The following is a 26,253-nucleotide window of genomic DNA, read 5'->3' as shown; positions in this document are numbered from 1 at the left end:
ACTAGGTAGCCTACACACATTTGACAAGGCTTTCGTACGAGTATGGAGCATTTCCAGGGATAGTTTATGGCCCTGCTGGTAGTTTGACCTTTACTCTATATCCTGAACTTATAAGAACACACACGAGGACCCGACTGATCTCCTCTTTGGCCTTTGAAAGTAGTTGATGAGGGGAGGACACGTCTGAGAATACTAACCATAAACATCTGTGACCCGTAATTCGTGTTTGCGTCCGTGTCCGTGCCATAACCTTGATGCACTGCTAAAGTATAAGCAGGGAATAAACTAAAAAACAGTTGGAGCCAAAACAAAAGAAATTAATATATATACTCTCCTCTTTTTCACATCCTGGGCCCGTATTCTACAAAGGCCACAAAAGGAGATTAGTTGGATTCTTATGAGTGTTTTTCACGTTCATGGTACAGAAGCCTTGTCAAACTATTACTAGGCTCAGAAAACTACCAAGAGACATCCCCAAAACCTCAACGATAGCTTTAACAAGTGTGTGTGTGTGTGTGTGTGTGTGTGTGTGTGTGAGAGCCTCGAAATGTTTGAGAAAATGGGCCCCGGTGATTTCCCTCTCAGCCAATAGCTTGAGGATACGATGGAGTGAGAGCGGGGAAAGAAACGCACGAGAGGAATTAAAATAAAACCAAGCAGTGGATATATTCCTTTTAGTATTACTAGCTTTACGAGAACACATATTTCGTGGTTTCCATATGTTTTTCTTCTTTTTCGGTACCAAATTATATACATGGAAGGGTATATGTACACGTAATTAAGTACATTTGCCGATATGCATGAAGACAGACCCTCCTCGTTCTCTTTCTCCCGTGCAATTTTTGTCTCGAATGAAGAAACTTGTTGTTATTAATCTCACAATGAAAACTTTGAAACACTTTTTAATTTCTTCACTTCTAGCGGACAATATTGGTTGTGTCCTGAGAGAGAGAGAGAGAGAGAGAGAGAGAGAGAGAGAGAGAGAGAGAGAGAGAGAGAGAGAGAGAGAGAATTTATCGAACGAGCTTCACTACCGCGACGCGATTCGTAACACTAACAGAAGCTTCGAGTTAAGTCCAGTACTTTGATATAACGTTGTAATAACAATAATGCTAATGGAACAACTTTAATACAACTACGTACTACTATTATCAGTAAATACAACACTATCACCACTAATCTTATGGTAGCAATATTAGTAACACTGAATACACTAACAGCTACATTTGCACTAATTCTTACTTTTCGTTCGGTGCCCTCTGTAAAACTATCACCTCCTTACCTCTAACGAACACTTCCGTAAGTACATCAACACCACACAAGCTTTCTTTCCTTCAGAACTCAACTCAACAAAACTAAACGAAATCCCTCACCGTAAGACTAAGAATCAGGCGAGTACTAACCTCAACTCTCTACTACAAAAAACAACAACGTATAATTAAGAAACGAAACGTAACAATCAACATCAGATTAGTACGAACTCTATCCTAACCTCAGTCTTACACAAAAAGTCTACCGTAAGTAAACGAAACATGCTATAGCCTCAATCTTTTGCATAAACTTACTCTGTGTGATACGAAACAAACTCACTTACCAAAACGCCAAAAATCAATATACTAGAGACCTGAAGCCTTTACGAACAGTCTTAATAATGTGTAAATAAACCTCTTGCAAGGAAACCAAACATGCTAACGCCTCAGATCTTTTACATAAACCTACTGTGTTAGACATACGAATCAAACTCACCATAAAACCAACACCTAATATATAAACCTTAATCAACCCTTTACGAACAGTCTATTTGTGAAAAGAAGAATCCACACACCTACTTAAACACATATATACTTATACAAAACAACTAAAAAAATACCTAGAATTTGTGGAGAGAGGAAAACAGAGAACAAAAACTAAGTAGCATGCGGTTGCCTGCTATATAGCGTCGTGGTGTTGGTGATGTTCTTCTTCTTGTTGCCGTTTCATGCGTCTTGGCTGCTTCTCGTGTTGGCCATGATGGGGATGTCCGAGCCGGTGCCCATCTCCTCACTGGTGCCTCGTAAGACGGTGGGGCCTGCAGAACACCCGGGAACACAGGGAAGACATTAGTAAGGGGAGGACGGTAGAGGCGCTGAATTGTAAACTGTCGGGTGAGTGCCAAGGGGGTGACAGAAGAAAAGTGTTAATATATCCATGTATCTACCTATCTTAACTTGGGTGTGGAGGTGGTGATGTGGGTGTAATGTGACTAGTTTGCTGTGGTTATGGGTGAGTAACGATGGGGTGTAAGCAGCGAATAGGTGAGTGAGTGGGTATGAGTAGGGTGAGGATGTAAAACTCAGTAATGGGGTAAAAATGAGGACTGTGAAACTAGAACAATGCGTAATAGGGTGGAAATTAGTGGGTTTAGGAAGTATTAGTGATGGAAGGAATATAGGTGTAGAAATTAAGAGTAAGAGCGACATAGAAGGTGTGACTGGTTAGGAAGTAAATTTTGTAGAAGTCGTGAGTAAGATGAGACTAGAACAATGAGTGAGAGGATGTCGAATCAAAAGGGAAAGCATGGGCGACAAGAAATATGAATGCGGAGATAAGGAGGAAGAACGGGGTAGATGTGACTGGTTGGGAAGTAAAGGCCGTAGAGATCGTGATGCTACACAGGCGTTGGGTGTAGTGGAACTGAGGATGCATTAGTGGCTGTGAGAGTGAGGGAGATGATGGGAGGAGAAGCTTGAGACGTCAGGGAAGATAAGGCGAGTGGGGAGGAAATTGACAAAGACGTATATGGGTTTTGATGGTGATGGAAGACTGGGCTGAGAGGAGGGAATGGGCGAGGAGATAAGAAAGTGGGAGTGGTGATGGTGTGGGGGAGGGGGGGTTGGTGGGGGGGGTTGATGGTGAAGTGAAGCGAGTAGCGGTGGGGAAAAGTGAGATGGTGGTGATGGTGATGCTGGTGGTTAGTGGGAACAAGTCAGGTGTTATCGTGACATCTCAGGTAGCCCCTCGACCTTGGATAGATTCACCTGACTTAAGTAACAGGTAACATAGTAAGGGGCAGGTTGACTGGTATGCAGGTGAGGTGACGGATAGGTTACAGACACACAGACAGACAGACACACAGAGAGATAACCACACAAAGATGATCAGGTGACACAAACATACAAATAATTGGAAACACACACACACACACACACACACACACACACACACACACACACACACACACACACACACAGAAGGGTTAGTCAGTGGTATCAAGACAAACAAACAAACAAACAAACAAGGACGCCATGCTGCTTCGGCCTCACTCACCTGGAGGAGGTAGGCTGATGGGAGGAGAAAGAGGAGGAGGAGGAGGAGGAGGAGGAGGAGGGAGGTAGTGAGAGGCTGGAGGAGTCGTCTTGTGGCTCTCAGCTCCACGACACATCCCAGACACACGACAACTTCAGGCAGGCAGGTCGTGGGGGCAGACTCTGGGGCACCGTTGCCAGATTATCGTACTCAAACCCTCATATTTACCGGTTTCCGAGCCATAGCTATTGCCAAAAAACACCAATAATAAACCATTTTAACGATAACTGTACATGAAGGCAGTTATTGGGGTCGAGGAGTTAGTTTTGGGGTCGGAAGTCGGCAAACATGGGAGGCTGAGTACGACAATCTGGCAACGTTGCTCTGGGGTACCTCTTAATCAAGCCTCAGGTCAGCCCCTTCGTACTCATCCTCCTTAAGGTTACTATGATTTCGTAAAACACTCTTGTAGGGTTGGTAAAATATATTTGCGAGGAATCTTATCTAAAAATATATATATCATGGGTGTGTCCATCAGTCTAATGCGATAAATGCGCGACACGTTACGAGGTTCACGGTCTGGAACATCATACGGAGGTTGGTCTTCGTGGCTCGGGGCTGTGTCTGGATCTGAGAGGCATGAATATATCCGTCACAGCATATCCAGAAGTCGTTAATGGGAGGAGGTCAGTGGGAGTGCCAAGCCGCCTTACAATTCGGTGATACCCTCAGACTGTTGCTTACTTGGCTTTCGACTGAGTCTTGCGCGTCACTAACATCTGTCTGCAGCAATGTCGTCCAGAAAGAGTCAAGTGGTATAGCGCAAAGCCTTACAATTCGGTGATACCCTCAGACTGTTCTTTTCTTGGCTTTCACTTGAGTCTTGCACGTGACTAACATCTCAAGTCAGTCTGGAGCAACGTCGTCCAGAGAGAGTCCGTGGTAGCGCTAAGCCGTTCAGTTTAGCGATACTGTTCTTTGCTTCGCCCTCAAGCCAGTTTCGCACGACCCTCACGCTATCGGTCCACCTTCACATCACTCAGCACTGGGCAGAGATTATATGATTTTCCTTACAGCTCTTACTCTTTCTTATTTGCTGTAAAAATATATAGAAAAGTGCTTTGGCAGACACAGGGCAAACTAAGCCTCTTGAAAATCTCGACTCAGTTTAAAGGGGCAACTTGTACCGGGCAATGTTTAAATTTTTTTCATACATATATAGCCCTTGGTCTGTGTCCCTAAACGTAATAAAGAAAGCCTCGAGAAACACAAGACCAAATTCAACAAGTATCGGGTACACATGCCATGACACACACGTTCATTCGCACACACGTTCATACACACACACGTTCATTCGCACACACGTTCACACACACACACACGTTCATTCGCCCACACGTTCTTTCGCGCACACGTTCATACACACACAGGCGACCATGACCGCGCGTCCTCTATGTACGTAATGACTAAGCCGTGCACACAAGTCTCCGTTAAGTGCACACAGAAATACAATCAGTTGGGGACAATAATGTGAGAATCGAATCTCCTCAGTCTATGCTCCTTGTTGATTGGTAACGCCTCTCCTCGCACGACTCACAAGCTATACAGGAGGAAAAGGGAAGGAGAGAAAGAGAAAGAGAGAATGAGAGGAATCAAAATAAAAAAAAGTGGTTTGGTTAAGGCGGGACATAACCTGACGGGGTGGAAGTGGGGTGGAAAGACTCTATCAAACCACAAGGAGATAGCAGCCAGGTGGAACGATGATTTTTTTTTTTTTTTTTGTCCACATGTGAATATCCACACCTATTTGAACTCACTCTACGGACATCCCAACGCTATACAGTCACGTGTGCGTCAACTAGATACGTGAGAAATACTGGGCTATGTGAATATAATGTTCTCTGACCGCGTATATATATTTAATTACGTATGTACAGTTTAATAATGATAGGCACAGCGTATCATTAATTAAGAAAGTATGTATATGATTATCACCTAAAAGTATACTTGTATTATACACGAAACATTGATATTTATAAACAAGTACGGGAAAAAAAAAGCTTCAGGGTGAGTAAAAAAAAATTAAAAACAAAAACAAAAACTCAAATAAAGTGTAGGCCTAAAACAAGACACACAAGAAGCGTCAGTTGCAAGCAAGAGAAAACGGGAAGAACATAATGATAAGAATATAAGAAAAAGAAGAAGAAAAAAAAATTAATGTGGTGTAGTTTGACGTTATTTATAGAATCAGATATACGATCAACCGCAACACACACACACACACACACACACACTACCCCCCTCCCCCCCACACACTCACACACGAAACGGACGAAGCAACGAACCACAGACGCATACCAAGGACGGACGAGGAAGGACAGACAAGGAAACGGACGAGAGGACAGATAAGAAGCGTTCAAGACAGATTACGGACGAACAAGAAACGCACGGACGGACGGGTTTGGACGACTACGGACGAATCAGAGACAAACTACGGACGGACCACGCACGGACACGGACGGATGAAATGCTTACGTACGTACTTATTCGGTCTGTAGAAGAGTGGAGAGCTGTGTGTCTTCCCTCGATGCTGCTGTGAATGAGAGGAGGGAGATGTAGCGATTAGAGGCTGGTTGGTGTGTATGTGTGTGTGTGTGGAGGGGGGAGGGGAAGGCAGCAGGAGATGAAGAGGGGGAGAGTAACCAACTACCTCACGAACGCCATCTACGTTACTTGCCCAAAACTATCACGTACTCCGATGGTCCAGTTAGGATTAAAGATCTTATAGTCAGACTCCGCTAGAGTTTTCACCCCTCCTATCATCCCGTATTACTAAACCTTTTGTCGCCCGAGTTTACATATTTGACAAGGCTTTCGTAGGAGTTTTGGGTATTTCCAGGAGTAGTTTTATGACCCTGGTGGCAGTTTAACCCTTCTTCTGTACCATAAACCTGAAGAAACACTCATTAGAACACGATTGATCCCCTCATTGACCTTTAGAAATAACTGATGTGAGAAGCGAAAGTGTTTTAGAATACCGACTTTAGTGTGTTAGAGCGACAGGGTGTGGGTTTATAAGAAGAGGCTGAAGAGAAGTGAATGAAGTGGTGTAGAACAGATACTTGTGGATGAAGGTAGCTGGAAGGTCTGGTTGTTACATAGAATTATTTCATCCGCCACGGGTATTATGGCGTTGTAGCTAGTTGGATAGTTTTGCTAGTTTCCCCGCGCGTTCACGTAGCGACTCGAACTGTTTGACTCTCATTGACGAAACTGCCATGACGGTAACAAGGTGTGTGTGTGTGTGTGTGTGTGTGTGTGTGTGTGTGAACAAAAGAGTCACTGGTGCTCTGTATGGCGTCCTCGCATCTCGAACTGACACACGGGGTTTCAGTCACATCCTCCACTGACTCACAGAGGCAACACACCGGCCAAGGGAGGGACATGCGGCCAACGTTAACAAGACAAAAATATTCTCCAATAATATGGCCAAGCAAAAAAAGAAATCACCGTGGGAGTCTTTTTTCCTTGTTTCAGAGGGTGAGGAGGCGACCATCTCAATAAAAGTTTGTGCATAGCAATGGGCCACCGCCTCGGGCCCGGCAGAAACCAATAGGTCCTGCGAGTAATGTTTCGGGTCCGGGGCGGGGCGGGGCGGGGCCAGCATGCACATGAACACATCTACACATGACACAAGGACAGGGTTGGGCCATGGAGGAGCTTGTCAGGCGGTGAGGAGGGGTGTGCATGGGGGAGGGAGGGAGGGAGGGAGCAGCTAGCAGGCAGCCTCCAGCACAGACTTGCAGCTCGCAGAGAGGGAAGCCCTGGTGGAGGAGGTTCTTGGGGTGGAGGGGGGAGAGGAGGAGGCAGACGCAGGGGGGTCAGGCTCAATATGTGGCCGCTGCTGCTTGAAGGTGGAGGAGGTGGAGGAATTGGAAGGGGAGGAAGAGGAGGGATTGATGTCGAGGGCGGGGTGTGGGAAAGGGTTGGAGCCATAGGCAAGGGACAGCTGCTTGTGGGCTCGTTCGTGGGGCAGCGGAAGCGAATTTTGAGGGTGGGACAGCGAGAGGCGGTTATGGGCGTGGGCGTGGGCGAAGGACAGTTGCTGCGAGAGCGAGAACTCATCGGTGGTGGACGAGTTCAACATGATGGAACTGAAGACGTTCGTACCGCGCGGCTTGGCTGGCGGCGGCGCCCCGCAGCAGCCACACAGCCGCGCCCGCACCGCCTGCAGGATCTTGGGTTTCAGGATGAAGATCAGGAAGATGATGAAGCCCTGCGGGAACACGAAGCAGGTTAGTGTAAACCTCGCAACGAAACAGAAGCTGACTTGTATCAGTTACTTGAGTCATAAGAATATAAAAAAAATAATAGGTTATCGTGAAACCTGTATTGAAAGAAAAAAAAGCGTATAAAACAGTTACTGAGTCGTAAGAACGATACAAAATAGTAGGTTATTGTGAATCTTGTGCTGACATATAAACTAACTTGTATCGAAGATTAAACTGATATTTGAAACAACTTGAGGTAAATGATTAGGACGAGAGTTTTGTTGCTGTGCCCCGCGTGAGGAAGACACTCGCCTGGAAGCAGTTGAACACGTCCGAGATGTACCAGACGGTGCTGGGACCCAACTCGAAGGAAATGATCTCCGCCAGCCAGCTGATGCCCATCACCAGGAACAGCTGCAGGGGCCGGGAAGGAAAGAAACGCTTGTGAGTGCTGGAACGCCTACCTTGAGCTTAGCAACGCCTAGATTATGTGGCTGCAACACTTAAGCAATTTCCTTTTGTAAACGGATGTTATCACTGATGTTCTCAGACACACATGAACAAATGCACATCCACATAAGCAGCTCCCCCATCACACACACACACACACACACACACACACACACGGTCCTCCCCACCCCTCCACACGCACCTTGAAGCAGAGCCGTAGCCGCTGCCGGGCCTGCCTCTGCACGGTGCCCTTGTGGCTCTGCTGGACGGTGACGAGCAGGGAGCGCACCGTCAGCAGGAAGAAGACCAGGTCGGCGAACAGCAGCACCGCCACGGGCCCGAAGAAATAGGCCCACTTGGCGCCGTTGTTGTGTGTCACGGAGTCTGACAAGGCCGAGGGGAAGGAGAAAGAGCACGGTGAGACACGTTCCTCCACTTTAGTCCAGATTTCCATGAGTACAGTGGCAGTGTGGTGTGGATTTTGGTGAGATGGTGATGACGATGATGATGATGATGATGGTTATGACTAAGAACACGATGAGACACTTTCCTCCACTTAAGTCCAGATTTCCATGAGTACAGTGGCAGTGTAGTGTGGATTTTGGTGAGATGGTGATGACGATGATGATGATGATGATGATGATGATGATGACTAAGAACACGATGAGACACTTTCCTCCACTTAAGTCCAGATTTCCATGAGTACAGTGGCAGTGTGGTGTGGATTTTGGTGAGATGATGATGATGATGATGATGATGATGATGATGATGATGATGACTAAGAACACGATGAGACACTTTCCTCCACCTTAGTCCAGATTTCCATGAGTACAGTGGTAGTGTGGTATGAATTTTGGTGAGATGATGATGACGATGATGATGATGATGATGATGATAACAAAGAGCACGATGAGACACTTTCCTCCACCTTAGCCCAGATTTCCATGAGTGTGGTTTGAATTTTGGTGAGATTATGATGATGATGATAATGATGGCCTAAACTAATAAGAAAATAACAGTACAAAATATAAATACATAGAGTTAACAGAAGAAAGAGTAACCTAAGTAACAGTACATTAAGGAAGGCAGAGAAGACAGGACTGAAGGAAAATGGGCGGAGCGTGACCAGGGCGGCACTCACAGCTAAAGAAGCAGGAGTAGGTGCCGAAGTTGGGCTTGATGTAGCAGCTGCTGATGGACGGCGCGAACTCCATGATGAGGGAGACGCCGCCGAACACGAGGGGACACGCCCACGCATACACCTGGTACCACACCCACCGCCGCCCGCTCGAGCTCTCCTGCCTGCATGGGGTTGAAGACAGACGAAGGAAGAACAGTTAGTGTGTCGGCGCTCTCCGTGGTCTGCCTTGATTTCTTATTTGGCCCATCGATCTTGAGGACGTCCGCTACTTTTATGGCTGACCGTATTCACTCTATGGTTGACGTCAGTTACTCTATGTCCGTCTTACTTTACGGATGACTGTTACTTAATGGTTGACCGCAATTACTTTATGGCCGCACTTACCCCATGATTTTTTTTATTTATTTATTTTTTTTTTTTTTACAACAGAGGAGTCAGTTCAAGGGCATGGAAAAAAGGAAACAAATGTGAAAAAAGCCCGCTACTCCACTACTCACTGAGCGTACTAACCTTGCACACTTCCACCACAGCTCAAAACACAGCACGTTGAGCCAGAAGAAGGTGGCCATGAAGAACACGTACATACACACACCTGTTGGGAGGAGACGAGACAGGTAATTAACTGAATGAACTGACAAATTTCAAGACGGGTTGAAATATATAGAGAAGGTGTTATAACAAAGCCCTAAATTATACAACGTGGTCTAAACTCTCGCTATGTTGTGAGAATTGCTTTTGGAGGAGATAGAACAGGGTGAGGTGTGGGAGAAGCGTTGCAAATTATCGTACTCGTCGCATTGCATTTTCGTACTTTCTGACCGATAACTATAGCAAAAACAAACAAACAAACATCACTAAATAGGAGTTTTAACGCTAACTTCAATTTTCGATCGTTATTTGTCTAGGTACGAGAGTTTGAAGTATGTGAGTTTGAGGACCTGCGAGAGTGTAAGAGCAAGTATCGTGATCAACGTTGCCTGATTGTCGTACTCAGCCTCCTATGTTTCTCTATTCCCAACCCCAAAACTGCCTCCGCGACCCCAATAACTGCCTTCATACATAGTTATCCTTAAAATGGTTAATTATTGGTGTTTTTTCGGCAATAGCTATGGCTCAGAAACAGGTAAGTACGAGACTCTTGAGTACGATAATCTGCCAACGGTGATCGTGATGGGGTTGAAGAGACTCACCGATGCCAATGCAAGCGCTGGGGCTGGAGAGGTTGATGGGGTCCGAGAAGAGCTTGATGATGATGAGGAAGAGGTAGGCGAAGAAGAGGCTGAAGAGGAAGCACAGGAGGATGCGGCCCAGCACGGAGTGAGCCAACTTGACCTGCGGAGAAGAACACACATAGGTTGTTATTTTAAGATACTTTCGCCTCTCACAACAGCTATTACTAAAGGTCAAAGAGGGGGTCAGTCGGGATCTAATGAGTGTTTCTTTAGGTTCATGGTACAGAAGAAGGCTCACACTACCGCCAGGCTCATAAAACTACTCCTGGAAATGCTCACAACTCCTACGAAAGCCTTGTCAAATATGTGTTTCTTTAGGTTCATTGTACAGAAGAAGGGTCACACTACCACCAGGCTCACAAAACTACTCCTGGAAATGCCCACAACTCCTACGAAAGCCTTGTCAAATATGTGTTTCTTTAGGTTCATTGTACAGAAGAAGGGTCACACTACCACCAGGCTCATAAAACTACTCCTGGAAATGCTCACAACTCCTACGAAAGCCTTGTCAAATATGTGTTTCTTTAGGTTCATTGTACAGAAGAAGGGTCACACTACCACCAGGCTCATAAAACTACTCCTGGAAATGCTCACAACTCCTACGAAATCCTTGTCAAATATGTGTTTCTTTAGGTTCATTGTACAGAAGAAGGGTCACACTACCACCAGGCTCATAAAACTACTCCTGGAAATGCCCACAACTCCTACGAAAGCCTTGTCAAATATGTGTTTCTTTAGGCTCATTGTACAGAAGAAGGGTCACACTACCACCAGGCTCATAAAACTACTCCTGGAAATGCTCACAACTCCTACGAAAGCCTTGTCAAATATGTGTTTCTTTAGGTTCATTGTACAGAAGAAGGGTCACACTACCACCAGGCTCATAAAACTACTCCTGGAAATGCACCACAACTCCTACGAAAGCCTTGTCAAATATGTGTTTCTTTAGGTTCATTGTACAGAAGAAGGGTCACACTACCGCCAGGCTCATAAAACTACTCCTGGAAATGCTCACAACTCCTACGAAAGCCTTGTCTGACTTGTGTACTTGGGCCACGAAATGTTTTATAATACGACCTTATATACACATCCATAAGCCGACGTGTGAATTGTTACGTATCTGAACGAACTGTAAGCCCTCCCCCCTCCCTCCCCCCCCACACACAACAGTCACACAGAACCCCTCATGAGCTAATGGCTGTTCTAATGGTCGTGTTATATTCCTTCTTGTTTTGATCCTATGCAAGTACAAAGGCGCCGTCACTGGACCTATGCTATATATCCACAGTCTACCCCCTCCCCCCCCCTTACCCCCTAACTCAAAAGCACAACTAACCCTTAAACGGGGTAAGTAAGCGGGCTACTGACGTTCTTGTTGAGACCTCACTTGTTCACGTCATATGCATGTACAAGGCATCACTGAACCTATGCTATACATCCACATACTACCCCCCCCCCCCCAACCGCCCCACACACACACACACAAACACAAAGAACCCTTAACCGAGACAAACAAACCGACTACTGACGTTCTTGTTGAGTCCCCGCTTGTTCACGTCATATGTAAGTACAAGTCATCACTGAACCTATGCTACACATCCGCAATTCCACATACTAACCCCCCACACACACACCCACACACACAAAGAACCCTTAACCGAGACAAACAAACGGACTACTGACGTTCTTGTTGAGTCCCCGCTTGTTCTGGTCGGGCACGGTGAGGTACACGACGAAGGAGATGAGGATGAAGAGGTCCGACACGCCCAGGAACACCGAGTACAGGTAGTTCACGTCCTGCTTCTCCAGCTGGCCCAGGTGCTCCCACTTGTTGCTGAAGCAGAACCCCGCGCCCTGCCGCACCTCCCCCGACGGGTAGTACACCTGACGGAGACGCAGCGGGGTGAGTGAGGGTGGAGAAGCTATATTGGATAACCTCTTGGAGTGTATCATATTATTGCAGTTAAAGTGAAAAAACAAGAACTTAACAGAATATACATAAAATAAGGTAAGGTAAGGTAAGGTCAGTTAAGGTAAGGTAGAAAGTATGGTACGGTAAGGTAAGGTGCGTAAGGAAAGGGGAGGGAGGGGAAGGGAAGGGAAGAGAAAGGATGGGATGGGAAGGGAAGGAATAGAAAGGAAGGGGGGTAAGGTACGGTTAGGTAAAGTAAGGTAAGGTAAGGTGCGTAAGGAAAGAGGAGGGAAGAGAAGGGAAGGGAAGGGAAGGGAAGGGAAGGGAAGGGAAGGGAAGGGATGGGAAGAGAAGAGAAGGGAAGGGAAGGAAAGGATAGAGAAAGGATGGGGGGGGGGGTAAGGTACGGTAAGGCAAATGGTAAGGTATATTAAGGTATGGTAAGGTAAGGTGGGTCGCCGTTCTTACCTGGTCGATGCAGTACTCGCCCCTGGGGATGGCGTAGGCCTGCTCGGGTAGGCACTCCCGCGTGTCGTTGGTGACATAGCGCAGGTCACCTTGGGGAAGCAGCTCGACGCGCTCGTGGTCGTAGGTCAGCTGCACCTCGCACTCCGGGAAGCCGAAACGATAGTCCGGCTCCGCGACCTGACAATGAGAAAGAAGGGGAAGGAGTGTTATATAGCCGCTGGGAAGGGGCGAGGAAAGAAGCGTCACAGACTAAAAAATGAAAATACGAATGGGAGAGAGACGGAAGGTAGGGAAGAAGGGAAAAGTATCGACAAGGAAGGACAGGGAAGGGAGGGAAGAAGAGGAAGGGACAAAGGAAGGATGGAGGGGAAGGAAGGTGAGAAGGCGACCCATACCAACGCTGGATGAGAAGAAAAAAAACATGAAAAAATAAAGAAGGGTTATCAAGCAAAATAGTCCTGGTAAAGATGTTAAAATGGTACGGTAAGGCAAAGTAAGGTAAGGTAAGGTAAGGTAGGGTCAGTTAAGATAAGGTACAGTAGATGAGATGGAAAAAAACACATGGGATAAATAATATAAAGGTTAGCTGAACGAGATAAAAAATAATGTTGATGATTTGCGAAGACGGAATAAAGGCGACATAATAAAGTCGAGTGGAAAGAGAGAAACCTCCTACACCAGAGGGAGGGAGGGAGGGAGGGAGTCATGGAGCCGGGTGACCTCAATGCATGCCTTTAATCACACAACGCTTCCTTCCTGTTCCCGTACCACTTATTGCTCTAACACACACACACATACACACACACACACACACACACACACACATACACCTCCTTCCGCAACTGACACTCTTCCGGACACTCTATTATCATTTATAGGAACAGTGCTTAGCGGGCTTTTTTTTGTGTGTGTGTGTGTGTGTGTTTTTGGTTTGTTTCTGCCACTGAGCTGTTGCCTTCACTGTAAACACACACACACACACACACACACACACACACACACACACACACACACCTGGCTGTCGGAACGGATGATGGATGGATTACCTCAGCTCATCCATTAACACCAGACAGACAGACAGACAGACAGTTTTACAAGCCGTCTCTGACCCTCCCATACCTTTACCTGCCCGGGCCACGCGCCGCCACACCGCCATGACCTTGAAGCGCTAATAGTTGCGAAAAGTGTGAAAAAAAGGGAAAGTGGCAGAGTATGAAAAGCTAACCAGGAGTGAGTTGTAGCTTTTTGTTGTCTGGTCATCTTGAGAAAATATGAAACAAGGGAAGATACGTGTGTGTGAAATATTAATAAAGGGAGAAGTCGGTTTTCGTCTATTCCTGCTAACTTACCCCATTCCTTGCTACTTCCATTCCTGCTAACTTACCCCATTCCTTGCTACTTCCATTCCTGCTAACTTACCCCATTCCTTGCTACTTCCATTCCTGCTAACTTACCCCATTCCTTGCTACTTCCATTCCTGCTAACTTACCCCATTCCTTGCTACTTCCATTCCTGCTAACTTGCCCCATTCCTTGCTACTTCCATTCCTGCTAACTTACCCCATTCCTTGCTACTTCCATTCCTGCTAACTTACCCCAATCGTTGCTTATTCCATTCCTGCTAACTTAATCCATCCTTGCTAACTTACCCCATTCCTTACTTAATCAATTCCTAACTTACTCCATCCCTGCTTACTTCATCCATTCCTTACTTATTCCATTCCTGCAAACTTGCCCCATTCCTTGCTTATTCCATCCCTGCTAACTTATTCCATTCCTTACTTATTATATTCCTTACTTTCTCCATTCCTTACTCGTTCCATTCCTTACTCGTTCCATTCCTTACTTCCTCCATTGTTTACTTACTCCACTCCTGCTAACTTACTTCATTCCTGCTAACTTACTCTCAGCCCTTAATTATCATGTGACTTCAATACGAACTTACCTGGATGAGGGAGCCGTTCTCGAGCCTGACGGAGGGGCTGAAGGGGTAGTTGTTAGCGGGCACACACCGGCTGGTCCCCGCGTCCAGGATCTCCCCCAGGTGGCAGCACTTGGGGATGCAGGGCTCCGTCTGGCACCCCGGCGTCTGCAGTCTCTGGAGGTGCTGCATCTCCTCCACGCTCACGCACACGTACGCCTGGAAGAGGAGGACATATTTTTTTGTTGTTGTTGTTGGCATTTTTTTCCTGCAGCCATTGTAGGACTTGAGGCGAGTACATACCTTTTCTCTGTGTTTTTTATGATGTTTTTTCTGCATTTTTGTAAATTTGATTTTTTTAGGCATATAAGGTTTCAGTAGTTACGTAGGTAGGAAGGGAGTAAAGGAAGGCAGGGAAGAAATGGGGAGAATTTTTTGGGGGGGTGATATCAGTATTTTTAGGCCTAGACAGATAAGTAATTATAGTCTATTCCACCTCAGGTAACAACGGACATGAAGAAACTTTATTGCAATAAGGAAGCTCTGTTGATTGCCTGCTCTCAATCAGTTTTTGCCTAACTCCATCGGGTCAGCTGTAACCAACTACCAGCAACAGACCGACTGTGCTTTTCCTACATTGTTTATAGGGAGGGGCTTCTTGCCTGAATTGTGACCTGAGGTGGATTAGAGTATAGGTAGGTAGAGAAGGGGGAAAGGGAGGTAGGGATGATGTGTGGGAGCACTTTGGGGGGGGGAACGATGTCGGTATTTCACTTGCATCATCTTTCTGTCAGCTTGTTTTCTTGGTGTGAGTGAACTACTTTCCTTCCTGTCTTCCGGTGTGAGTGGACTACTTTCCTTCCTGTCTTCCGGTGTGAGTGGACTACTTTCCTTCCTGTCTTCCGGTGTGAGTGGACTACTTTCTTTCCTGTCTTCCGGTGTGAGTGGACTACTTTCCTTCCTGTCTTCCGGTGTGAGTGGACTACTTTCCTTCCTGTCTTCCGGTGTGAGTGGACTACTTTCCTTCCTGTCTTCCGGTGTGAGTGGACTACTTTCCTTCCTGTCTTCCGGTGTGAGTGGACTACTTTCTTTCCTGTCTTCCGGTGTGAGTGGACTACTTTCCTTCCTGTCTTCCGGTGTGAGTGGACTACTTTCCTTCCTGTCTTCCGGTGTGAGTGGACTACTTTCCTTCCTGTCTTCCGGTGTGAGTGGACTACTTTCCTTCCTGTCTTCCGGTGTGAGTGGACTACTTTCCTTCCTGTCTTCCGGTGTGAGTGATCTGCTTTCCTTCCTGTCTTCCGGTGTGAGTGATCTGCTTTCTTTCCTGTCTTCCGGTGTGAGTGATCTGCTTTCTTTCCTGTCTTCCGGTGTGAGTGATCTGCTTTCCCTGTCTTCCGGTGTGAGTGATCTGCTTTCTTTCCTGTCTTCCGGTGTCTGTCTTCCGTCCGTGAGTGATCTGCTTTCCTTCCTGTCTTCCGGTGTGAGTGATCTGCTTTCCTTCCTGTCTTCCGGTGTGAGTGATCTGCTTTCTTTCCTGTCTTCCGGTGTGAGTGATCTGCTTTCTTTCCTGTCTTCCGGTGTGAGTGATCTGCTTTCTTTCCTGTCTTCCGGTGTGAGTGATCTGCTTTCTTTCCTGTCTTCCGGTGTGAGTGATCTGCTTTCTTTCCTGTCTTGATCTGCTTTCTTTCCTGTCTTTCAGTGTGAGTGATCTGCTTTCTTTCCTGTCTTCCGGTGTGAGTGATCTGCTTTCTTTGTGAGTCTTCCGTGTGATCTGCTTTCTTTCCTGTCTTCCGGTGTGAGTGATCTGCTTTCTTTCCTGTCTTCCGGTGTGAGTGATCTGCTTTCTTTCCTGTCTTCCGGTGTGAGTGATCTGCTTTCTTTCCTGTCTTCCGGTGTGAGTGGACTACTTTCCTTCCTGTCTTCCGGTGTGAGTGGACTGCTTTCCTTCCTGTCTTCCGGTGTGAGTGGACTACTTTCCTTCCTGTCTTCCGGTGTGAGTGGACTACTTTCCTTCCTGTCTTCCGGTGTGAGTGGACTACTTTCCTTCCTGTCTTCCGGTGTGAGTGGACTACTTTCTTTCCTGTCTTCCGGTGTGAGTGGACTACTTTCCTTCCTGTCTTCCGGTGTGAGTGGACTACTTTCCTTCCTGTCTTCCGGTGTGAGTGGACTACTTTCTTTCCTGTCTTCCGGTGTGAGTGATCTGCTTTCCTTCCTGTCTTCCGGTGTGAGTGGACTACTTTCCTTTCTGTCTTCCGGTGTGAGTGGACTGCTTTCTTTCCTGTCTTCCGGTGTGAGTGGACTACTTTCCTTCCTGTCTTCCGGTGTGAGTGGACTGCTTTTCTTCCTGTCTTCCGGTGTGAGTGAACTACTTTCCTTCCTGTCTTCCGGTGTGAGTGAACTACTTTCCTTCCTGTCTTCCGGTGTGAGTGGACTGCTTTCCTTTCTGTCTTCCTATGTGTTATTGTAGTGTGGACTGACCGGCCGTGTGAGTGCAACGCTGATGATTATTCTTTTATCTTGATTCTGGTTTCTGTTGACTGCTTGTGTGTGTCAGTGAACTTCCCGTCTATGTGTGGTTCCATTAGTGTGTATGTTCTCTAGTGTTATTCCAGCTTTCTTTTTAGTGCCTAGGTTACTCCTTTTTTTGTCAAAGTGGTAAAGGTCCAAATGTGGTTGTAGTATATTCTTTTTGTTGTCTGTGTGTGACTGTAGTGGGCTGCTTCCTGTTTCCTGTCTATGCATACTATATTTTTTATGTGGTTGTAGTATTCTCTTTTTGCTGTCTGTGTGTGAGCTGCACCGTGACCAGATTATCGTACGCGTAACATTGTATTCTCCGGTTTCTGGCCCATAAATATTGCAAAAAAGAGCATCGATAATTACCGATCTTAACAATAATTATAAATGCATATCGTTATCTCTGTGGGTGCGATAGTTTTTTGGTCAGAAATCGGCAAAAACAATACGCTAAATACGAGAATCTGGTAACGTTGGTGAGGTGTTCCCTGTTTCCTGTATATGTATAATAACTGCAGTGTTTTTGTGCTTTCTTCAGACTCGATGCAGCTTTCTCTTCCCCGCTGTGTGTGAGTGTGTAGCAAGCCACCGCTGAAATGGTCGCGTACTCTCCTCCGGTGAGACAAGGAAAATGGTAAGGCAGCACAGACTCAATTAGTGAAAGCTTTGGTGTTCTTGTCTCGTCGCTCTCCTTGTTGTCCGTGTTGCGTCTTTAATGTTTGTCTCTCTTGTTACTCGTTTATCTTCCACTGTCTGTCCTCGTCCTCCTATTGTTAACTCGTACATATTGTTTACTACACACACTAACATTTATATGTCATCTACGCCATACAACATTCATGCACACGCATACACACACAAACACCTTTTCTATGTGTTGTGTTTGTCTCAGTGACCTTTGTACGTTTGTTCAAATAAATGACCCTGACAATTATGACTTTCTCTATCCGTGAACCAATTAACGCTTAGCACACTCGCTACCACCAACAAGTTCACCGTTCCCTGCTTCCCGCGCGGCTTACCATGGTGGCGAGGCTGCCGTTGGTGTGGAAGTCCTCGATGCAGTACTGGTTGTCGGGGATGACGCGGTGCAACAGCGGCACGTACAGGCCGCCCTCCTCCTGCTGCACGTGGAAGGCGTCCACCTGCCAACCCATCTGGTCCCCCACACACGTCTGCCGGCAAACCAAGGGTCGCTGTTTGTCTGGCGGCGGACTGTTACTGACACGCAATGCTCACAAAACCCCAATAAGTATTTTTTCCAATTTTCGTTATGCAGTGGGAGTAACTATCTCTTCCGGTATACAAACCATTATTCAACCTCCATTTATACAGAAAAGGACCTGGACATGGTCGGAAGAGGTGCTCAGACAAACTGCAATATAAAATAATTCTCAAGACCAATCACACTCTTACACTCCCTTGGTTTCTGGAGGTATACCGCGAGGCCTCGTAACCCGCCCCTCCCTCCCCTGCCCGAGGACCCCCCCCCCCCCACACACACACACACCTGGAAGTTGGGCACCAGCTCGTGGGTGTGGACGAAGGGCGGCTCACGGATGTCCACCATCTTCACCTCCTTGTTGGTCTCCTCCAGGGACCGGAAGGGCACCAGCCACGGCTCCGAGGTCACGTTGTAGCGCAGGGAACAGCTGGACACGGAGTCGTACACCTGTTGGGGCGACACGAGCTGCCTTCAGGGGGAGAGGTTTACACACATGTTCTATGCTCGGGAATAAAACCTTTGGCCAGTTTTATGAGAGCTTCAAACAATGTAATGCTTTACATATACACATCATTGACGGCATTGACAGGAAGAGATAGGTTTTTAACAGCCGATATAGACGAGTACGTAGCTTTTAGTCAGCATTAGCCATATTATGTAAAGCCTTGAACCATGAAATGCGACGAATATACAGCCAATGGACTAAGGACCTCCTGACTATGCAAGGAAGGATAGAGTGAGACTAAGACGCTAAGGGCGGGAGGTGACTGAAGACCTGCGAGATTAAGAGGTTTGTCGGGGCCTCACCTCGTTGGGCATGCAGCACTTTCTGACGGGGATCTTGGACGGGTCATACGTCTCCACCTCCGTCTGCAGCACGCACACCATGGCGCCCTGGATGTGCGGGGAGCCCTTCACGCTGGCGTTGAGCACGAAGTTCTCGAGGCAGTAGTGGTCCAAGTCGTACTGGTGCTCGTACTCCGGCACCCACAAGTGGCCGGAGTCCAGCACGCGGAAGTCAAATTCAGGCTTCTTCCCCGGCATGGCGTCCAGCAGGTAGCGCTCGCAGTCCAGCAGCGACGTCCACAGCTCCACCTAAGTAAGAAGAGTTATGCAGGACGCCGCCAGAGACCACCAGCGCTACGGCACGGATGGTTCTTGTACAGGTGAAGGTCTGATGTGTCCCTTATGTCCGTTGTGTCTGTGTGTGTGTGTGTGTGTGTGTGTGTGTGTGTGTGTGTGTGTGTGTGTGTGTCTGTCCATGTTTGTCTGTCTGTCTGAATCTCTCTCTCTCTCTCTCTCTCTCTCTCTCTTTACCCCCCTCCCTCCCTCACCTGGTCCCTCGTCAGGTTGGACTCCATATACACGCCGTAGTAGTCCACCGTGAAGATTGGGACGCTGAAGGTGAGGTCATGGCTGGGCTGGCAGGTCTTGGTGGCGTGGTCGAACACCTCATCCTCGGGGCAGCACTTGTGGATCACCAGACCGAGGCCGCCAACGTGATCCGCGTCGTCTGGGGCCAGCAAGTTACCAGGAGGATCTTGTACTTCGCTCTCCCCGTGCCTGAGATCGCTGGACTCCTCTCTAGGGGCAGTAGGTTGGAGGTCAGGGATGGAGGGGTGGCTTGTGGTGTTGCTGCTGGCGGTGGAGGTGGTGGTGGTGGCAAGGTCGCCCGGTGTTGCCTGTGTCGCGGGTTGTGTTGTGTCTCTCCCTGTAAAGACGAAGAGAAGATAATGTTGATAAGCAAAACAGGAATTCAAGAGTGGGGAGGAAGGGGTAAGTGTCGGACGTGGTGGCGGTGGTGGTGGTGGAAGGGTCAGGCATCGGATAATATGGAGGATTGGTTGAATGTAGGACGTGGTACTAATGGCGGTGGTGGTGGTGGAAGGGTCAGGCATCGGATAATATGGAGGATTGGTTGAATGTAGGACGTGGTACTAATGGCGGTGGTGGTGGTGGAAGAAGGGTCAGGCATCGGATAATATGGAGGATTGGTTGAGTGTAGGACGTGGTACTAATGGCTGTGGTGGTGGTGGTGGTGGAAAGACCCTCAGGTGTTGTCTCAGGCTTGGGTGGTGTTGCCTTACCGCTGTATAGACTAGATGAAGGAGGGAAGGTAACAGAAGGGGTGATTAGAGGGGGAAGGGAGTAGTGTTGGTGTACGTGTTGGTAAGATTCCCCATTTAGTGTCTATGTATCAAAGGGTGTTGTGTCCCCTTACCCCTCCTCCCCCCCCTCCCTCCCAATTTCAGAGACGAGATAAGGAAGGCGGGATAAAGAAAAGGAGATATCGAGCAGGGTAAGGAAATAAACAAAACAGGAAGTCAGGAATCCAAGCACTTGTTCATCTGTCTCTGTCTTTCACCCCCCCCCCCCCCCGGCAGTCACGGCTAACCTTGTACCACGGAGATAAAAGTGGAGACATAATGTATTCTTGTGTAAGGAAGGACGTAGATGGAAGGAGAGATAGGAATGAGTAAACGTAGAGATGGGCAGATATAGGAAGATTTAGAGATAGAGATAGATAAGACTAGAGATATGATGGATTCTTGTGTAATGAAGGACGCGAATGAATGGAGATATAAGAATGAGAAATGTAGTGATTGACAGATAAAAGAGAATAGATTGATAGACAGCTTGATAGATGTATACTGGATAGACACAGACAAACAGGTGAGCGGCAGACAAAGAAACAAACCAAACTAGACAGAGACAAAGAAGCCAAAATAAGCGAGATTAAAAGATACATAAAAGACATACATGGAAAATACACATTACTAAACCAAACACCGTAGATTAATACCCAATACATGCCCAGACTTACCCACATGATCACACACACACACACACACACACACACACACACGCACACACCTCCCCCACCCCTCACACGCACATGACCAAGGCCAACAACCAACGCACACCTGGTCATGAGGCAACCTGTCACCTCCCTCACCCCTGCACCTGGCTCTTAATTACACACCTGCTGACTCTACCTGGCCCGAGATTACCGCCACCGTAATTACTGTGTGTGAAGGTGTTTGTTAATTAAGACTCTCCCTCTCTATCTCTGTTTATCTCTCTATCTACCTATCTGTCTATTTATCTATCTATCTATCACTATCTGTTTATCTATCTGTCTATCTACCTCAAAAGGAATAGAAGAGGAGAGAAGGGAGGAAGAAAGGAAGCGGAAGAAGGAAAGGAAGAGAAAGTGTTCAGAGAAGAGAATGGATGTGTGAAAAGATGGATATTTAAGGGAGGGAAGGGAGAAGGGAGGGAAGGAGTGGAGGAAAGAGGCAGATGAGAGAGGAAGGGAGGAAGAAAGGAAAAGGAAAGAGGAAAAGAAGAGAAAGTGCAGAGAAAAGAATGAATGTGTGAACAGATGGATATTTAAGGGAGGGAAGGAAGAAGGAAGGGAAGGAGTGGAGGAGAGAGGGAGAAGGGAGGAAGGGAAGGAGGGAGAGAATGAAGAAATTATAGAGCTGATGTGAAAGTAATTACCGTCTACGTGAGTTCCGTTTTCTTCGCTGTCCCACAACTTCCATTTTTTTTTTTTTTTGTTCCGTTATCGTATTATTTTTTTATTTGGATTTTATTTTCAGCGGCTTTTTTTTTCCTCTGTTTGCATATGCTTCTTCCGTCTTTATCCTCCTCCTCCTCCTCCTCCAATGTTTCTTCTTATTATTTATTTTCATTTTCCTCCTCCTCCTCCTCCTCTATTCATCTGCTACTGCTATTTCTTTTTTCTTTTACTTTTCACCTTCTTCTTCTTCTTCTTCTTCTTCCTCTTCTTCTTCTTCTTTTTCTTCTTCTTCTTCTTCTTCTTCTTCTTCTTCTTTCTTTTTTCCTCATCATCATTTTCTCTCATTTTTTCTTTCTTCCACCTCCTCCTTCTCCTCCTTCTTCTCCACCACCACCACCACCACCACCTCTTCCTCCCTCGACCCAAGCGTGGCGTCCTTGAAAAAAAAACCCACATTCCTCATCGACGGAAAGTGAAAACGTGGTCGGTGTCGCATCGCGGAGGTCAGCTTGACGCGGCGCGGACATAAAACAGCCGATTCCTGTGTGTGTGCCAACGACTGATAATCTTCGCATGGAGCGCCGCCGAGAAAGGAGTAAAAGCCCAATATTAAAGCAAGGTGTTGACAAGGTATTTTATTAGTGAAAGAGTTTTTGGTGACTCGAAGAACAGATTTGGCGCGATTTTAGACATTTCGGAGCCCAATCACACACATTAGACAAGGCTTTCGTAGGTGTTGTGGGTCTTTCCATGGGTAGTTATATGACCCTGGTGATAGTTTGACAAGATTTCTGTACCACACACACACAACTGGTCATGAGGCAGCCTGATAATTAGTTACGAACAAATCTCAGGCATGCTACCTTATTTTTTCGTCTTCGGAGGATTCAAAGATGCGATAAGATGCTGGCAAGATTTGAGGGAATGAGGGAAAACGAATCTCCGTCAACCCGTTTTCGAGTCTCCGTTTGCGTAAGAATGTGAACCCTCAATCCGGTTTTTTTCTTTTATTTCTCCCTTAACGCATAAAAGTGAGCCAACCTCGACCCTTTATTGACCTCCTTGTACCCATGGAAGTGAACACCCATCAAACCGTTTCCAATCCTCCCTCAATGCATAAAAGTGAATCATCCTTTACCCGCCCGTGTTTGAGGTCCTTTACGCTTGAGAGTGAATCGTCCTTAATTTTTTTCCTTTTTCCTCCTTTTCTCCTTTCTTGTTATTTTCCTCTCTTTTCCTTCGTTTTCTTCATATTCCTTCTCTTTCCTCTCATTTTCATTTTTTCTTTTCTTTGTCTTTTCTCATTTTTCATTCTTTTCCTTCCTTTTCTTCATATTCCTTCTCTTTCCTCTCATTTTATTTTTTTTTCTTTGTCTTTTCTCATTTTCATTCTTTTCCTTCCTTTTCTTCATATTCCTTCTCTTTCCTCTCATTTTCCATTCTTTTTCTTCTTATTCCTTGCCTTTTTTTTCCTCTTTTCACTCCTTGTCATCTTATTCCTTTAACCCGTTTTCGATACCTTTACGCAAGAGAGTGAGCCACCCTCAAACCGTTTTCAGTCCGTTTTCTTTTTCCCGATCTTATACGCTTGAAAGAGAAACGTCCTTAACCCGTTTTCGATTCTTCCTTTACGCGGGTAGGTATTGTCAGATGCTCTCGCCCCTCATACCAACTATTTCCAAAGGCCAACAAGGAGGTTAATCGAGTTCTAATGAGTGTTCTTTTAGGTTCACGGTACAGAAGAAGGCTCAGACTACCACCAGGGTCATAAAAGTACCCCTGGAAATGCCCTAAACTCCCACGAAAGACTAGTAAATTACGTGTTCTTGTGCGCAGAAATGTTTAAAAATATGCTGGTCCTGTATCTTAAGACTTTCGCTTCAACTATTTCTGAAGGTCAAAGGGGGCATCATTCGGGTTCTAATGAGTGTTTCTTTAGGTTCACGGTACAGAAGAAGGGTCAAACTACCACCAGGGTCATAAAACTACTCCTGGATATGCCCCAAACTCTTAGGAAAGCCTTGTCAAATAGGTGAACTTGGGCGCCGAAATGTTTTAAAATACGGCCCGATCTTTCTTCCCTGTACGCGGCGCCCTGCTGGTCCTGCCTCAGCCTCTCCCTGCCGCCCTCCCACGGTGGCGGCGCGGGCGAGGCCACACACCTGACGCCCGGCATTCTCCGCCCACGGGTCACGGTCGGCGGATCCTCCTCCTCCCGATTAGCGACTTTTTGTCTAGAGTTTAGTGCGATAGGAAAGTTGCCCTCATAATCATTAAAAGCTTTGTGTGATTTTTTCTTGATTTTTCATTTTTGTTTTCTTTGTTTTGATTCTTGGTCGTTCTTAATTTAAAGGTCATGCGTTTTTATTTGTTGTTCACTTGATTATGTGTTTACTTTTCATGCTGTTTATTTTTATGATTATTTTATTTTCATGTTAAACGATACCTCTTCTTTTTTGTTTGTTTGTTTGTTTGTTTGTTTGCCGTGAGATTAGCTTGGGATATATAATGAACTATGCAAAGCTTCATTCATTCATTCATTCTTCTTTTTCTTTCTTTTTGTTCTTCTTTTCCTTTTCCTTTTCTTTTTTTTCTCCTTCTACTTTTCCTTCTATTATTTTCATGTTAAACGGCACCTTTTCTTTTTTGTTTGTTTGTTTGTTTGCTTGCTTGTTTGCCGTGAGATAAGCTTGGGATATAAAATTTATTAAGCTTCATTCATTCATTCTCCTTTTTCTTTCTTCTTTTTCTTCTTTTCCCTTTTTTCCTTCTTCTACTTCTCCTTCTACTTCTTCATATTTCCATCCTTCATATAAACTTTACCATTATTACTGTCATTATCATCAGTGCGTTGTGGCGTTAGGTGGACCCAATATAATGAACCAGCTGGCGAACCTGTCTCGGGCATGGGTGTGCAGCCGCCTCCCGGACCGAAGCGGCTTTACATCACGTCTTCTTTCGTGTTCTTTACGTTGTTGGTGCGGGTCAGGGCCTTGGCGGGGGAGAGGTGGGGGGAGAAGGGGAAGGGGGGAGGGGGAGAAAAACAGGTATGGAATCCTCTTACGAACGAAGAACGAATATTTCCTTCACTCCTTACTTCCCCCCACCCCCCCGCGGCGACTTCAACACGGCAAATTTGCATACACACACACACACACACATACACACACACACACACCTAACGGGCTGGTATACACGAGGAGCATGGATGTCAAGGCTCAGGTGCAGTTAAGTTAGGAGGAAGCAGAGAACCACAAGCAGAGGAACACTGGAGAAGAGAACTCGGAGCTTCAAAGGGTTGTGATGAAGCCTTAACGAAGCACGTGAATCACTTTGTCATCGTTAATTTTCTCTTTTAAGTTGCTATTGTTTATGTTTGTTTCATTAATATGTTTCCGTTTGTCATGGTCAGTTTTATCTTTGTTATGCTTCTTTTTTGTCATATTCATTTCTCCCTCTTTAATTTGTTGTATAGGTTTGTCTTTGTTCCTTAAATCTGCTATCCTCATCTTTTCTCCTTATTTTTTTATGTGTATTCCTTATTCCTGTCATTTTCTGTCTACCTGTTGCTCTCTTTCTATCTATCTCTCTGTCGAGGTCTTCATATTTCTGCTTGTCTCTGTCTGTTTGCATGTCTGTCTGTCTGTCTGTCTGTCGGTGTCTCTTTCCTCATCCCATTTATCAATAATCTTTTTTATTCGTTCTTTTACTGTGACAAAAAAGTTATATTTCACAGTTCTTAAATTTCCTTCCCCTCTCTTCATTCTCATAAGAACATAAGAACATAGGGAGACTCTTCTTCCTTTTCTTCTTCTTCTCCCTGTTCTTATCTTCTTCCTCCTCCCTCTCCTCCTCCTAATCCTTCTGCCCTTCCTCTTCCTGCTTCATCTGCATCTTCTCCTTCACAGACATTGGAAGGAGTTTCTTTTCAAACCGAGTCATCCGCCACTGGAACAATCTTCCCTCAGAAGTAGTAAATGCGAATACCATCAACTCCTTCAAATATAGAATCGACCGTCATTTCGCTGCGTCGGGAGTAAACTGAATAACGAGGTGCTTTCATCTGCTCCTCAATATCAAGGTGCTTTCATCTGCTCATCAAGCCCCAAGTGGCGGTCGAGCAGATTAAATCACCCAAGCGGGCGACCTCTTAATGAGCCAATAGGCTTTCTGTTGCCTGCATTTCCATGTTTCCGTGTTTCTCCTCCCTCTCCTCCTCCTCTTTCTTCCTTTCCACTTCCTGTTTTTTCTTCCCCTTCTTGCCATGTGCCTCCTCCTCCTCCTCCTCCTCCTCCTCTCCCAGTCC

At 46.2% G+C, this 26,253-nt stretch overlaps 1 protein-coding gene across 4 annotated transcripts in view; it reads right to left on the bottom strand.

The window, feature by feature from the left end:
* Positions 1-660: 660 nt before the first annotated feature.
* The window catches only part of LOC126996473 (G-protein coupled receptor Mth2-like), a 127,509-nt gene continuing 101,916 nt past the window's right edge, over positions 661-26,253 (bottom strand). The window contains exons 3-17 of one of the 4 annotated variants that reach the window (XM_050856954.1): positions 19,756-20,132; positions 19,229-19,516; positions 18,707-18,868; positions 18,219-18,371; positions 14,704-14,898; positions 12,760-12,936; positions 12,063-12,263; positions 10,338-10,479; positions 9,658-9,739; positions 9,148-9,308; positions 8,209-8,390; positions 7,869-7,970; positions 7,456-7,561; positions 5,829-5,878; positions 661-2,068 (exon numbers count right to left, since the gene is read on the bottom strand). In XM_050856954.1, coding sequence (XP_050712911.1) covers positions 5,829-5,878; positions 7,456-7,561; positions 7,869-7,970; positions 8,209-8,390; positions 9,148-9,308; positions 9,658-9,739; positions 10,338-10,479; positions 12,063-12,263; positions 12,760-12,936; positions 14,704-14,898; positions 18,219-18,371; positions 18,707-18,868; positions 19,229-19,516; positions 19,756-20,132 — 2,378 coding nt within the window. In that variant the 3' untranslated portion in view covers positions 661-2,068. Of the gene's footprint in view, positions 2,069-3,751; positions 7,562-7,868; positions 7,971-8,208; positions 8,391-9,147; positions 9,309-9,657; positions 9,740-10,337; positions 10,480-12,062; positions 12,264-12,759; positions 12,937-14,703; positions 14,899-18,218; positions 18,372-18,706; positions 18,869-19,228; positions 19,517-19,755; positions 20,133-26,253 lie in introns of those variants that run through there. The other 3 variants (XM_050856952.1, XM_050856953.1, XM_050856951.1) reach the window with 3 other exon arrangements.

The sequence above is a fragment of the Eriocheir sinensis genome, chromosome 10 (genome assembly GCF_024679095.1).
Source record: "Eriocheir sinensis breed Jianghai 21 chromosome 10, ASM2467909v1, whole genome shotgun sequence".
NCBI classification, from domain to species: domain Eukaryota; kingdom Metazoa; phylum Arthropoda; class Malacostraca; order Decapoda; family Varunidae; genus Eriocheir; species Eriocheir sinensis.
The sequence above is the reverse complement of the archived record's forward strand: the minus strand, read 5'-3'. Positions and strand labels throughout refer to the sequence as shown.